The following is a 13,939-nucleotide window of genomic DNA, read 5'->3' as shown; positions in this document are numbered from 1 at the left end:
GAACAAAACTGGTATATTCGTGGCTTATTAGCCTACCAGATTAGCCTATACTATACCTTACTATTCCATTTTTAGACATTCCTATATTTGGCGGCCAAAGAACAACACATCTCTCAAAAGCTTGATGTTCCTAGTAAGGAGAGGATCTCTTCTCTCGAGGCAGTTTAGTCCTTTCAAAAAGATTTAGAGCTCACAAAGTCTACAACAGGACCAGATGTTAATGCTTATTAATAACCATAAGCCTTCATGGCTAAGTTTCGAAGAGGATTTCGAATAACTAACATAAACTAACATGTAACATAACCTATAACATAGGGTGGTGGCAAAAAGTTCGGGTTAATCATTTAATTTAACAAATAGATGCCATTTGGGGGTAACCAATTCACGCTATTCGCTCGGCATTTCGGTACAAATAAAATAAACCGATTTTTTTTCTTCAACGATCTGGCAGCACAAAATGTTACTGACAACTGTCAGTTGTGGATTACATGTGGAACACAAGTAATTTGCGCTAATTTCCAATTTTTTCTGCAGACAATTGTAAACATTCGAGAAATTCCACAAATATAAAGCGAAACTGCAAGTAAATAACAAAAACTTCTACTGTGAAATACAAAAAACAATAAGCTAAGCAAATGTTCTAAAATCATTTTAATAATTTCGTAGCAATGGTGAATGTTATGAAAGGTGTATTTGTTGAATGTGATCCGGCTATGAAACAATTTCTTTTGCATCTGGACGAAACGCTCGCATTGGGACGCAAATTCATCATTCAAGATTTGGATGAAAATCATCTGTTCATTTCTACTGATATAGTGGAAACGTTGCAAGCACGTGTGGATGATTTAATGGACCGCATAAGTTTTCCGCTGCATGAAAAAGATCCTTAATTTACATATACATATATGCAATCTATATATTAAATACAAGTCTTTCACTATAAACCAATCTACTTTACAAAGCAACAATCATGACCGGACGCGAGTCCAATCGTATAAAAGATGCGGAGAAGAAACGTGTACTTGATGAAGCTGCTCGACAACGGCGCGCACGCAAGGCGCTTGAAGCGCTCGAACAAGATAATTTCCACGAAGATCCACATGCAGATTTGGTGATGTCAAAGAAATTGCCGAAATTTCAAGATGGTATCAAAAACACTAAAGAAAAGAAGAGCAAACGTAAAGGTGCCGAATACTATAGGGCGAAGTATCGTAAAAATTTTCCACAGCTACTTGAAGAATGCAAGCAGAATTCTACGGATGCACCAAACTATTTGAATGCTTTGGCACCCGCACCAAATAAGCCTCCACGACGGTTTTGTGCTGTTTGTGGCAATTTTTCAAAATACACTTGCACTGCGTGTGGCACACACTACTGCTGCATTCGTTGTCTGGGCACACATCAGGATACACGTTGCCTCAAATGGACCGCTTGAAGTATAGAATTTAATTGGATTATTATTTTAGAATTATAATTGCGTAAACTCATTTTTGCATACATTATAACAATAATTTGTTTAACAAGGGTAAAAATCTATGGTTTTATGATTTTACTATGCGTTATGACAAGTTGTGAGTGCCCTAATACATTGGTCTTTTATAATGGTAAATATAATTTAGTTATAAATATAAAAACCGCATTTTTAAATATTTCACAATTTTTCTGTTTATTTGGCAGCGCTTTAAGGCATAATATTGAATTATTATATAATATGAAACCACAACCAAGTCTTCAAACAAAAATAAAGAAATTGAAAATATTAATTTTATATTCTGGCTACAACTGCAACAACAACATTAATTTTAGATTCAAGCGCTCCTGTATGAAAGGTAAATTTTTGGTTAGAAAGAGAAATTGCAATAAAATTTGTAGGAGTTAGATTTGCTGATCCGATATTTATAGTCCTTTGTAGAAGTGTTCTATGAAAATCTATTTTTATACCCTGATTGGCTATGAAGTTTAGTTAACTAAACGTTTTTCTTAACTAGAAAATTTGACCCAGAAGCTGTACACCATTTTATTATTTACATAGATCACACAAAAAATTCGTTCAGACCAAATACAATTATTTACAAATATTACATGAAAAATATTACAAATTTGACTTCAAGAATGGTTTCAAAATCTTCTCAAAAGAGTCGGGCACCGGTTTTTGATTAAGCGGACTTTTCCTTGCCGCCTCCATCAAACGCTCATACACATTACCATCGTAGCAACCTAGAGTTGAGTTCAATACACGATCATGGAAATCGAAACCATCACAAATACACACAGCATCTGGACGTAATTTCTTCAAACATGCTTCCAAACGTTTTTGTAACGAACGCAGATTGGCATCGCTGATTGTTGTGAACTGTGAAAGAAGCAAGAAATTAGTATAAATTTGAAAATCCTCATACTAAGCTTAAACTGCAATTTACCCTGAGAATATCGTGCATGTGACGCTGTACAGTTTGCACCAAATATAATTCCAAAATATTCTCTAACACGGAATTGAGCGCTTTAGAACGATTTGCCGATTTTGTGCCAGTAATTTGATCTAAAAACACTGAAGCTACGAATTGGCGTGCGTGAAGCTGTTTTGAAGAAAAATTGACAGGTTTAAAAAAATACACGACTTTAAAACGTAAAGCCTTAAAATTTCTTACTTCGGCTGCCTGCGTCAATTCAATGCCCGTGTTGTTGGCTGCCTCCTCCTGTGTTTGGCCTTCAGCCACACGTTTGGTAAGATTCTCGAAAGCCACACGCGTTTTACTGTAATGGAAAAAAAATTGTTTTTATAATGATTTTTATACCCTGAATCAAGTTTTTGTAAGGAAAACGTTTTTATGTGACGACATATCGTCACAGAACAAATTTTCAGATCCGACTACCAAAGCCTGAAGCTTTCATGCAAACTGACCGCTAAAAGTTCTTCTGTTGAAACTTTATTAATTGTAAAGGGTATTCAAGCCTCGATGTAACCGAAGTTACAACAACCAAATTACTTACTTGGTCGCCGTAAACTGCAACAACTTAACCATATACTCCAAACTGTCATTCCATGATGGCATTTCACGTTTGCCATACATTTCGGCCAAATAGGCAGCCAACGGCGACATTTGCTTGCCTTGTGTCAACTGTAACCAGGTCTTAACTAAATAGCGACCCACTTGCAACAACAACACTGTATTTTCGCCCTCATAAGTGTATGCAGCAACGATATTGCCATATATAGTACTGAAATTGGTCGAGGTCAAATAGCCATGACCACCACAAGCCAAACGTAGACGTTCAATACCGAAAGAGCCGTCGGTACTTGAGAGAACTTTCAGACCACACGAAATGATATGCATGTCCGCCATACGCTTATAATCGCCATTGGCTATTTCTTTTTGCGTCAGATCATACATCTCCCACATATAGTGTACGCAAAGGCGATAAGCAATGCCGTTTGCTATTTCTGAGAAGAGTTTTTGCTGCTGCGTCACATGATCGATGATCTGCGGTTCTGGCTCGCTGCAAAATATCTGTTTATTAAGGAGAGTTCTGTATTTAAAAACTATTTAAAAAATGCACTTACTTGGCATTAATCGGACTTTGCCGTCTCACCGCCGAATAACGGGTTGCTATGGTGGCCGCTTGTAACAGCGAACTAGAGGAGACATCGACAATTAAACAGCGTGTATACACCATAGTCATATAGTTTAATCTTGACACAGGACTGGCGACGAAACTGCCATCCGGCAAGACTTTCGCATTGCGCATTAGCATATTTGTACGCGGTATGCGTACGTTCTTGAAGCCCAGAAAACCTTGATTCACGGCGGCCATGCCGAGTTTCCTGCCAACCTCACCAATATCCACACCCGGCAACGGCATATGCGTCTCCAAGTCGCGCAGCTGCACTATGAACATTTGTATGCCATGATGTTTGCCATCGATGTAGAGTTGTGCCACCACCATGGCATGGTTGGCGGTGTGACCCACTGCAAAATAGAATTTCAACAACTTAATAAGCCAAAAAAGTTACTTTAGAGTTATTTGCATGCACTCACACCCTCCCGGCCACCATTTGTAGGCCTGCAAATTGGGTGTGTTCAAGACGAATTCATCGGTTTTGCGATCGTAATCGGCGCGTGTTTCAATGCCGCGCACATTGGTGCCATGCGCCAGTTCGGTTTGTGCATAAGTGCCGATTATATTACAATTGGCGGCTGGCTTTGCGAACTTTTCGATTTGCTCCGGCGTTCCTTGATTGAAAAGCACATCGACAAACATGGTGATATGGGTAGCAAAGGGATGGTTGGCGGGCATCATAGCCCAGGAGACGTAGCTATAGAGCAGCTTGCTGTAAGCATAAATAATAATGAATATGAATATATTGGTCACACTGGATGCACGGCTGGTTGTCTAGTGCTTACGGCCAAATGTCATTGCCGCCCGGATTGCGCATTTCTTGTAGTTTACGTAGTTTTACAGCTGCCTCCGTAACATCCTTTACAGCCAAGTGGTAGACATCTTCATGTGAGAGATAGTCGTGTAGGTGACCATCTCTAAGATCCTTGTAAAGGTAGGTTTCTATAATTAGATAATAGCATAAGTGAACTTGGCATAGTTGTGTGTAAAGTAGACGTAAGTATTTTTTTTATTATTTTTTTTTTAACGATATGAAGTATATATAATATTAAGAAAGTGTTGTTTCCAGATTTGTATACGCCCGGAAATAGTTAGCGCTGTGTCGATTAAACAATATCCTGCTGTCCGTTATTGTTATTGTAGCGACAGAAAACATTACTGAATTCATTTTGTGACATGCTGCCGAGTTGACTGTCCTTGGCCGCATAAAAATACGTGTTCTTGCCGGTTCCTTAGACCCGACTATCTTGTGAACAGTCTGCCCGTCTGTTGGCACGTCATTATATACATACGTAAATAGTCCCTCAGTTTTTGAGATATCGCTCAAAAATTGTTTAGACTTTCTTTCCTCACCAAGAACCTGTGCATCAATTTCTATAAAAAACAACTTTTTTATTTTACAAGATATTTTATCACAATTTGGCATGAATTGTTGTTCAAGGCAACGATGCAGACTCCGAAGAAATTGTTCTGATCGGACTACTATAGTATATAGCTGTCGTACAAACTGACCGATTAAAATAAAATGATTTTTATTTGTGCGGGGTATTAGAGCATCAATGCAGTCGAAATTAATTTTTTTGTTTGGTTTTATTTAAGTTTCTATTATATTTTACTAGCAACTTACTTACAATGTACAAAAGTATGAAGGTACATTAAATTAATAAAAAAATTGATTATCATTTTTCACCTTTGTAATTTAGTAATTATAAAAAGCCGGCTGTTTATGGTAATGATCAGCTGAGTCAATGTACAAACGAGTTTAATACTTTTATTCATTTAAGCCGCGTGTTAAAAAACATTTAGATCGATATAACGAAACATGAATCTAGTTTTTTATGGTTGAAAAGAAAAAAAATAAGTTGGGTTTAATTTAAAGGTGAACCAATAATTATTAATAATATATATATTTTTTAATTATTATTATTAATGTACTCATATTACGCTTTCGCTTACTCGAAATGATAGTTTTTCAGCGACCGCTCTAACATTTTAACCACTCCACCCACCACCTGTTACACCTTTGACCCAGCAGCTTTCACCTTGACTCACCAATTTCCCGCTTATCTTTCAATTTATCTGCGCCACCATACCACCAGTGCTGGAATTCTTCAACACTGAAACTGGGCGACCTGCGTTCCTTCTCCAAATCGGGATTAACCCGTGCTGGTATGAGGCTCTTACTCGTCGGCATTTCTAAGATTATATTTTTAATCTATATTTTTATTGCAAATATTATATTTTATTTGTGTAACTAAGATTCTACTACCATCACAGCCTATTTGCGCACAACAACTGTGATCAGCGTTAAAATAGTCGCCAAGTTAAAGCAAAAGTATGTATATTTTGAGTCAAAACAAGTCGGAAGCTTTTTGAAGAGACCGCTCACAGGCAATAAAAACAAACGATCATTTGTTGCTCTTTGCTCAAATGAAGAGAAAGAGAGAAATGAGAGTGTGATGTCTTGCGCTCATCTTTGAAGCTTTCTTATCACTGCACTATTGGTATACAAATATTGTTTTGAATATGTAATACATCCCCTCGGCGGGCAAAGGCTAATTTTTTTTGTTTTACCAGGCGCTAGAGTTGCACTAATTTGTGATTTTGCAAGTCAGCGTGCTTAAGAATACATTATCATGTTGTTTTTGTGGTGGTTTTGTTACAATAATGTTTATTTTTTGTATTCCTTTATTTAATTTATATTTTTTTGTTTTCATTCTCTATATGTACATATGTATATACATATACATATGTACATATGTATATATTAATTGCTATCATTAGGGTTCTTAGATCTTATCTTGTACTTGGTTCTCATATAATTCTAATAAAAGCCAAAGTTCCATTTCACTTGCTATTTTCTAGATAAGATTATATTACACCATATCAAGAATCTGCCACAAAAGCTTGTTTTTAATTTGTTTACCTTAATCTAAAGTTGTTATAATTGCTTTTAGTTACAAACCGACCGATATACAAAAATAATGTACCGACTTGTACTATTATTAATAATATTATTATTGGAAAATAAGTTATTTATAATGCTGTCATCCCAAAGAATTTGTGTTGCAAAAGTCTCTTTCAATTTTCCTGTACTCTCTAGTTTTTCTCTTTTAAAATTGCTTTCAAAGATTTCCAGTCGTAGACTGACCGCTTTCGAAATGTATAAAAAAAACTCGATTATTTTAGTCCAGGTAATTGAAAAAACTTGCCGAGAACTTTTATTTATTGTCAACGTGACAGAGCTCACGAAGCATTATTAACAATAAAAAATGGTAAAGTTTTTCTATACAAAAAAAACCATTTCACAAAAGATACAGTAACTAGTTAGCATTATAAATTTGTCAGCTTAAACTTTCTTTAGTTCTACTACTATAACATCAGTCTAATAATAGCTGGGTTATTATAAGCTACTGAATCTAACATCTCTTTACAATTGCTCGGTTTTAATATGAGAAACGAATATACTTCAAAAATTCTCTGAAACCTAACAATGCAAGCTTTGTATCAAGCAGCTGTTGTCAGGATGTGTAGGGTTAGGTTTAATGGTCGATCAAAAAAAGGGATTTCACTAGCACAACTTATAACACCGCTCCGTTGTGGTACCAAGAACTCTTATTAGAATTTATTATAACGACCCTATTAAATCGACAAAACGCTTTGAGACGAACATAAATTTGTTGATGCGGCCAATATCAGTTGAGGCTATGTCTGCGGGTTCGCCGAAGGTATGGCTGCCGAGATGTTTCAGCCCCAGTCTCGCAAAGGCTGGCCAATGTAGGAAAAAGTGCCGGGATGTTTCCACCTCACCTGTTATGTCAAATCTCCCAGAAATCCTAAGTAAAATAAAAATTTTCGGCAGTGGTCAGTTGAGACATATAGTGACCCGAGAAAGAGTTTCGGTGATATTCGTATTTGTAGGAATTTTTTAACTTTTCAGGACTTTCTCTCGCAATGAAATTTTCAGAGTTGGATAAGAAAGAGCTGTCGGCCCACAATTCCGGCCACTTTTTACCAATAGCTTCGCGCAAACCACTCAAATAGTATTACTTTTTACAAGTTTGACCGGTCAGAAGGAACTCGGAGTGCACCACACCTCGATAATCGAAGAAAGCTGTAAACTTAACTTTAATTTTTGACCTGCTTTGATGTGGTTTTCTCCTTTCCGGCTCACCTTTGCCACGATATTCGGCCGATTGATCGTCTGTTTCCGGTTCGTAAGCATAGATCCAAGACTCATCGTCAGTAATAATATGTTTCATGGCATTCCGGCAGTAGAAAAGCATTGTTTTATCCGTTAACGCGACGCTCTTTTTCGAAAAAATTTAGAGATTTTGAACCCAATCGTGCTTTCACTTTTCTTAGGCCCAAATTAGCTTTCAAAATAGTTTTCACTGAACCTGCCGATGTCAGTAAGACCTCTGACCGTTAATCGTCGATTCACCAATTTCCTTATTTTATTAACGTGTTGATGTTAATGGCCGTCCTGGACATGGTTTGTCGGCAGCAAGTTCTCTACCGTCTTAGAATATTTTGAAGACATTCTCTAGATCTTAATCGGTAAGATTTGAATAAAATAGATTTCTCAGTGAAGGCTCAACTTCGCCACTATTCGATTTGACTATTTCTAGTTGAGTGAGATCTAACTCATAATATTTTTAGGTGAAGCAAGCACCTGTGTTAGCTAGACTCCCACAATTGAAAATATTTAATTTTTTTTTCAAGTACACACGATTTATTAACAAAATTTGAAAGCTTTTTTCAAAACATACTATATACAACCAAAACCATCTTCTACATTATTAATATACACAAAAACTTGGTTATAAATTAGACTTAAGAAAAGGTTTTAAAATTGTATGGAAAGATTTTGGCACGGGTTGTTGATTCAACGGACTCTGCTTGGCTACAGCAAAGAGGCTCTCGTATACATTACCAGCATAGGAGCCCAAGGTGGAACTCAAAGCGCGATCATGAAAGTCGAAGCCATCGACCATCGCCACAGCATCCGGCCGCAATTTCTTCAACGCCGTTTCGAGGCGCGTTTGCAGCGTGCGCAAATCAGAGTCGCTTAAGCTGATACACTAGATCGAGATGAGATCGTGTTAGTAAAAGAAAAATATTATGATAAATTGCTCTCCGTTCACCTGCATTATGGCACTCAAGTGACGTTGTGCTGTATGCACCAAATAGAGTTCGAGAAGATTCTGCAACACACGATTGAATGCAGCAGAGCGCTCTTCAGCGGCAGGTCCCGTTACATGAGCCAGGAATGTCGCGGCAATAAATGAGCGGCCATGGAGCTGAGGAATGAAAATTGCATTAAAGAAAATATATCTTATCTAAATGTGGATATAGGAGTATAGTAAAAATGGAGGTTATATGTAGTTCGGTATTCGACAACGAATGGAGATACATATGAGTTTTATGCTGCCCCAAATGAGCTAGTATATATGTATATTGTGAGTGATTATTTCGGACAGTAGTACATTTAATCACGATTCACATGGATTTCGTCCGAACAGTATGTATTCTTCCCTCAAACTAGAAGCCTTTTGGTCGGTTACTTCGTAACTAAGATTAAACCCTTATATTCTACGTACATACCTCTGCGGCTTGTGTCAACTCCAGGCCCGTATTGTTGGCCGCTTCTTCTTGGGTTTGACCCTGCTTCAAACGTTGCGCCATATTCTCAAAAGCCAAACGTACTTTGCTGCAAATTTAAAACCATATATTAGCCACGATCTGGAAATCCTTACCACCGCTGACTCACTTCGCTGCTGCATACTGTATCGCACTAACAATATTCGCCAAATCACCCGTCCATTTGCCGAACCCATTGCCTTGCGCCGGCGCTGCTAAATAACTCGCTGTCGGTGTGAGTGGCTTACCTTCACTAGCAGCGCGCCATGATTTCATAAGAAAGCGACCGACCTGTAAGAGCAGCACGGTGTTCTCACCCTCATAGGTGCAAGCAGCCGCGGCAGACGCCACCATTATATGCAAATTGGCTGAGGTCAAGTAACCATGACCACCGCAAGCTAAACGTAAGCGTTCGGCACCCGCATTTGCATCAGCTGTGCAAAGTGCCTTCAAAGAGCACGCCAAGTTGTGCAATTCCGGTAGACGTGTGTAATTACCACGCTCAATATCACCGTAGGTCTCATAATACATTGACCACAGCGATTTTGTGGCGAGGTGATGTGCGACTGCCGTAGCAATTTCGGGAAAGAGTTTCATTTGTTGTGTTACATGATCGATAATTTGTGGTTCGGGTTCATTCGGATTGATGGGACTTTGACGACGCACAGCTGAGTAGCGTGTTGCAATTGTAGCTGCTGAAGCAAGCAGCAATGCATTATCTGACGCAATCATACAACGCATCATCACCATGGTGAAGTAGGTGAGCACGGAAGCGGGACTCTTCACGAACGTGCCGTCTGGGTGTACTTTAGCATTTCGCATCATCATATTCGTGCGTGGTATGCGTACATTTTTGAAGCCCAAGAAACCGTTGTTAGCGCCATAGAAACCCATTTTATGCCCGATCTCACCAATATCGATGCCCGGCAGCGGCATATGTGTTTCTTCGTCGCGCAACTGCACGAAAAACATTTGTACGCCCTTCGGCTCATTGTCGATGTACAGCTGAGCCACCAGCAAGCAATAATTACAGCTGTGACCCACTGAAGGTGAGAGATTAATAAACTAAAAATTAAACATTGAAATTGTTTACTCACAGCCGCCCGGCCACCATTTGTATGCGGACAGCGTCGGCGTATTCAGCACGAACTCCTGCGTGGTACGATCATAGTCGGCGCGTGTCTCTAGCCCACGCAAGAATGTGCCATGTCCCAATTCAGTTTGTGCATAAGTGCCCGTAATTTCGAAGTTCTCAACGCGTTTGCCAAAGCGTTCCCACTGCTCTTGGTTACCTTGCATTTTGATCGCGTCCACCATCATCGCGAACTGAACGACAAAGGGGTTGCCAGCCGGAGTGGCACCCCATATCCAAGTGGACGAATAAAGCTTGCTGAAATTGTGAATGTTTTGAGCCCGCTAAGGATACACAATTTAGTGGTATTTGGTCTTACGGCCATATATCATTGCCGCCAGGGTTGATGCGTTGCTGCATGGCACGCAACTTTTTTGCCACCTGAAAGGATTGCTTTAACGCCAACTCGTAAATCTCTTCATGTGATTTATAGTGTAGAAGTGTATTGTGCTCGGTCATATCGTTGAAGAGCTCATGTTCTAAGTTTGAAAAAATTTAGAATAATAAGAAAAAATACTTAACCATAGTTATTAAAAAGGGTGTTTCCTACACATGTGATTTTAAAGAAGAAATCAACGCATATAATTTAATATTATGGTTAAAAATCTTTATTTAAAATTTGATTTTCGGCACGGAACTGCCGCGGCTGGCTCGAAAAGATTCCAGCCGGGAGACCCAATTTTCGGATGTCAGCAATAAAGCGGCGAATATTCTCTTCCAAGACCTTGATGGTATCGGATTTAACAGCGTAAACAAACGTCATTTCATAACCCCACAAAAAAAAGCCCAGCGGTATTAAATCGCAAGAACTTGGAGACCACGCCAAAAGCCCATGACGCAGCAAAAGTTTTTCGTTTGATGTGCGCTATGTAGCGCCGTCTTGTTTGAACCAAAAGTCGCTCATATCAATATCTTCCGGTTCAGCACGAAAAGTCACAAATCATGGCGCTCTACTGGTCCCAACTGATTGTTGTTGTAGCGGCCGAATTGAACCGAGTTGATGGTCGGACAGCCGGATAAAAAATCCGTGTCCGTTCCGGTTACTTAGACCCGGCCGTCGTGGGACGAGGTCCCAACTGGTCGTTGTGGCCGGCTTTATTTTTATGAACCAATTATTTGATCTTCCCAAACAGCGAGGATGTAACGAGGTCTCAACAATGGTTTGTAGATTATGATCACTCCAAATGCTACGATTTATTTTATTAACCAACTAAAGATAAGCTTCATCATTGTACGAAATTTTCTTCGGGGTCGGCGATCATCTCCTTCCGCGAAATCTTCCATTAAATACTCTTTTGGTTGCTTCTTCTTCACTTTTTCCTCGAAGACCTGAGATGTCTGGCGGTGGTTTCGGCATAAATGTTTGTCTTCAGAGCAACAATAGTCCGAGGTTCTTCGAACACCTCAGAACACCTCGGATGTCTGGCGGTGGTTTCGATATACATTTTTGTCTCCGAGGTTTGCTGCCTTACAATTTTCAGTAACCCAACAAAAAGCAGTCAGAGACCTGAGATCTGGTTAGCTAGTCAATGACAGTTCTTTTCGACATTCAAGATGGCTTGCCATCTTTTTGAAACTAGTAACCGCCAACATCTTTTGCACACATATTCGGGAAGTCATATTATTGAGCCAATATCCATTAACAACGATTAAAAATAAATTATCTGGACTTTTTTATTGCAATTCATGACGCTCATTGTAACAACAGATAAACAAAAAAACAACCGACATAAAATACGCAAGACCATAAACTAAAATTTTTATCCGATTCAATGAACTTTGGATTCATCTTCTGAGCTGTTGCTTCTTATTGTCTGTTTAGGTTTTTTACAATGACTTTCATTATTATCGATTAGCGGTTGTATTGCTTAATCGAAATATTATAATTTGCATACACAGGTGAAAGTATATTCATACAGTCCAACAACATAGGTATAACACATGTTGGAAATGTTCAAAGTTCAGCATTTCGAATTATGAAAACTAAAACACTCATTACCCAGTTCTCTCTTGAGGCGTAACTTCTCCGCCCCACCATGCCACCAACGCGCAAATTCGTCAACACGGAAACTAGCTCCATCCCGTTCCTTTTGCAGATCTGGATTAACAAGTTCCGATACCAAATTCTGCTTGGCAGGCATTTTTTACAATTTTTTTTATTAAAATTAATTTAATTCAATGAAAAATATTTAACTGCAAACTATTTGTCACACTGTTTATATTTGCTGAATTCTTACACACTTTATAGTTTCGCTAAGCACGTTCGCGCACCGACTGATCGTCATGCTCTTCAGTCAACCAACTCTTATGTACCTTCGACAGTTCTTTAGTGTGGTTTGAGTGAGAAAAGCTCTATTGCGGTACTAGTTATATAGCAGGTAAAGTGTGGTGTGGGCAGAGATGAAAGCAATCAGCTTAAAAACAAATACAAAGAAGCGTGTTGGTAAACAAAAAGGGAAAAAGCTCGATGATAAGCGAGAATATTGTGTATTAGATTTTTGTTTTGATTCATCAAATCTATAAAAATATATTGTATTGCGTACTCAGTTCGATTTGAGAATGTGAGATCAAAGTAATCTTAAAGGGAGGTAAAATTTGTGATATTTTTTAGGATTCTCTTTTCTTAGCTATTGTTGAGCAGCTGGATAGCAAGTACGTTATCATGGGCCTCCAATCGAGGGAGGTTTAATTTCCATTACAGTAGGCATCTTTAGATCTCTAAAGAGTTTCGACGTTCCTCACCCAAAATATGTACCCACTAGGTTAGGTTAGGTTAATCTGGTAAGCCAATAAGCCATGAATATACCAGTCTTGGTCCTTTGCGATAATAGATGGAGTTCAGTTATTAAGTCCAAGAGAAGGAGTCATCCTTTAGGACCATTGCGCTTGTCGCGAAGTTAAATAGTCTCTGTGACCTCACTACCGATACCTCCTTCAGTGTATCATACCGTGGGGACCCCAGATGCTTATTGCGTAGTTTGGCCAATGCAGGACAACTGCACAAGGGATGCTCCATTGTTTCCCTGGTGCCCCGCTCTAAGCATTTCTTACAGTCCTCTCAATTTGTCAGACCATTCTGCGACCGTGTACTGCTACCAGACAGTGGCCAATTAGTATTCCCATCATGTTCTTGCAGTCTCTTCTATCGAGTAACAATATGAATTTTATGTACTTCCGATCCACCGTTTTGCACACGACTTTGCAGTTTTGCAACGAGATAGCTCGTTCCATCGGGCTTTGATTAATCCTTACCATGCTTCTGTCGAAATCGTCATATAGACATGCAATGTGGATCACGTTTTCGGATGTTAGTCGTACACCATTCTTGGCCATCCCGCGAATCTTGGAAAAACTTTATTTTGCAAGGCTTAGACCAGATGGGTCTAAATATTACCTTATGTAAGTCCATACTTATATTGCTATTTAGACATTGGAGGGATTTTGGAGCTGCTAAACCCTTAACCGGCGCTATGTAGGGTCTCTTGAATTACACGTGGTCTTTCCATTTGGCATACATTGTCTTACCAATTATAAGTCGCAGATATT

The 13,939-nt window shown here is 38.9% G+C and overlaps 5 protein-coding genes across 5 annotated transcripts in view; 3 read left to right on the top strand and 2 right to left on the bottom strand.

Annotated features, from left to right (window-relative positions):
• The first annotated feature begins 477 nt into the window (after positions 1–477).
• Positions 478–944, top strand: LOC126757137 (general transcription factor IIH subunit 5). The gene is made up of 2 exons (XM_050470787.1): positions 478–583; positions 667–944. Exon 2 carries the CDS (start codon positions 669–671, stop codon positions 888–890), a length of 222 nt encoding a protein of 73 aa, XP_050326744.1. The 5' UTR covers positions 478–583; positions 667–668; the 3' UTR covers positions 891–944.
• A 26-nt stretch (positions 945–970) lies between these two features.
• Positions 971–1,768, top strand: LOC126757136 (zinc finger HIT domain-containing protein 1). The gene is made up of 2 exons (XM_050470786.1): positions 971–1,604; positions 1,678–1,768. Exon 1 carries the CDS (start codon positions 971–973, stop codon positions 1,433–1,435), a length of 465 nt encoding a protein of 154 aa, XP_050326743.1. The 3' UTR covers positions 1,436–1,604; positions 1,678–1,768.
• Positions 1,739–13,939, top strand: part of LOC126757135 (diuretic hormone receptor) — a 102,964-nt gene continuing 90,763 nt past the window's right edge. The window contains exon 1 of the mRNA XM_050470782.1: positions 1,739–1,829. The gene's annotated coding sequence lies outside the window, so the exon portion shown is untranslated. The remainder of the gene's footprint in view (positions 1,830–13,939) is intronic.
• On the bottom strand, positions 1,993–5,924 carry LOC126757134 (probable peroxisomal acyl-coenzyme A oxidase 1). The gene is made up of 8 exons (XM_050470779.1): positions 5,671–5,924; positions 4,404–4,560; positions 4,038–4,330; positions 3,563–3,968; positions 2,992–3,498; positions 2,649–2,754; positions 2,421–2,576; positions 1,993–2,353 (listed from the first exon to the last, which is right to left on the bottom strand). Exons 1-8 carry the CDS (start codon positions 5,810–5,812, stop codon positions 2,093–2,095), a joined length of 2,028 nt encoding a protein of 675 aa, XP_050326736.1. The 5' UTR covers positions 5,813–5,924; the 3' UTR covers positions 1,993–2,092.
• LOC126757133 (probable peroxisomal acyl-coenzyme A oxidase 1) lies at positions 8,332–12,686 on the bottom strand. Its single transcript, XM_050470778.1, has 7 exons — positions 12,393–12,686; positions 10,713–10,872; positions 10,359–10,651; positions 9,392–10,304; positions 9,226–9,331; positions 8,766–8,921; positions 8,332–8,702 (listed from the first exon to the last, which is right to left on the bottom strand). The coding sequence occupies exons 1-7, from the start codon at positions 12,532–12,534 to the stop codon at positions 8,442–8,444; spliced, it is 2,031 nt and encodes a 676-aa protein (XP_050326735.1). The 5' UTR covers positions 12,535–12,686; the 3' UTR covers positions 8,332–8,441.

The sequence above is a fragment of the Bactrocera neohumeralis genome, chromosome 4, assembly GCF_024586455.1.
Source record: "Bactrocera neohumeralis isolate Rockhampton chromosome 4, APGP_CSIRO_Bneo_wtdbg2-racon-allhic-juicebox.fasta_v2, whole genome shotgun sequence".
Classification (NCBI taxonomy): Eukaryota; Metazoa; Arthropoda; class Insecta; order Diptera; family Tephritidae; genus Bactrocera; species Bactrocera neohumeralis.
Note: the sequence above shows the minus strand (reverse complement) of the source record. Positions and strands in the feature narration are given on the sequence as shown.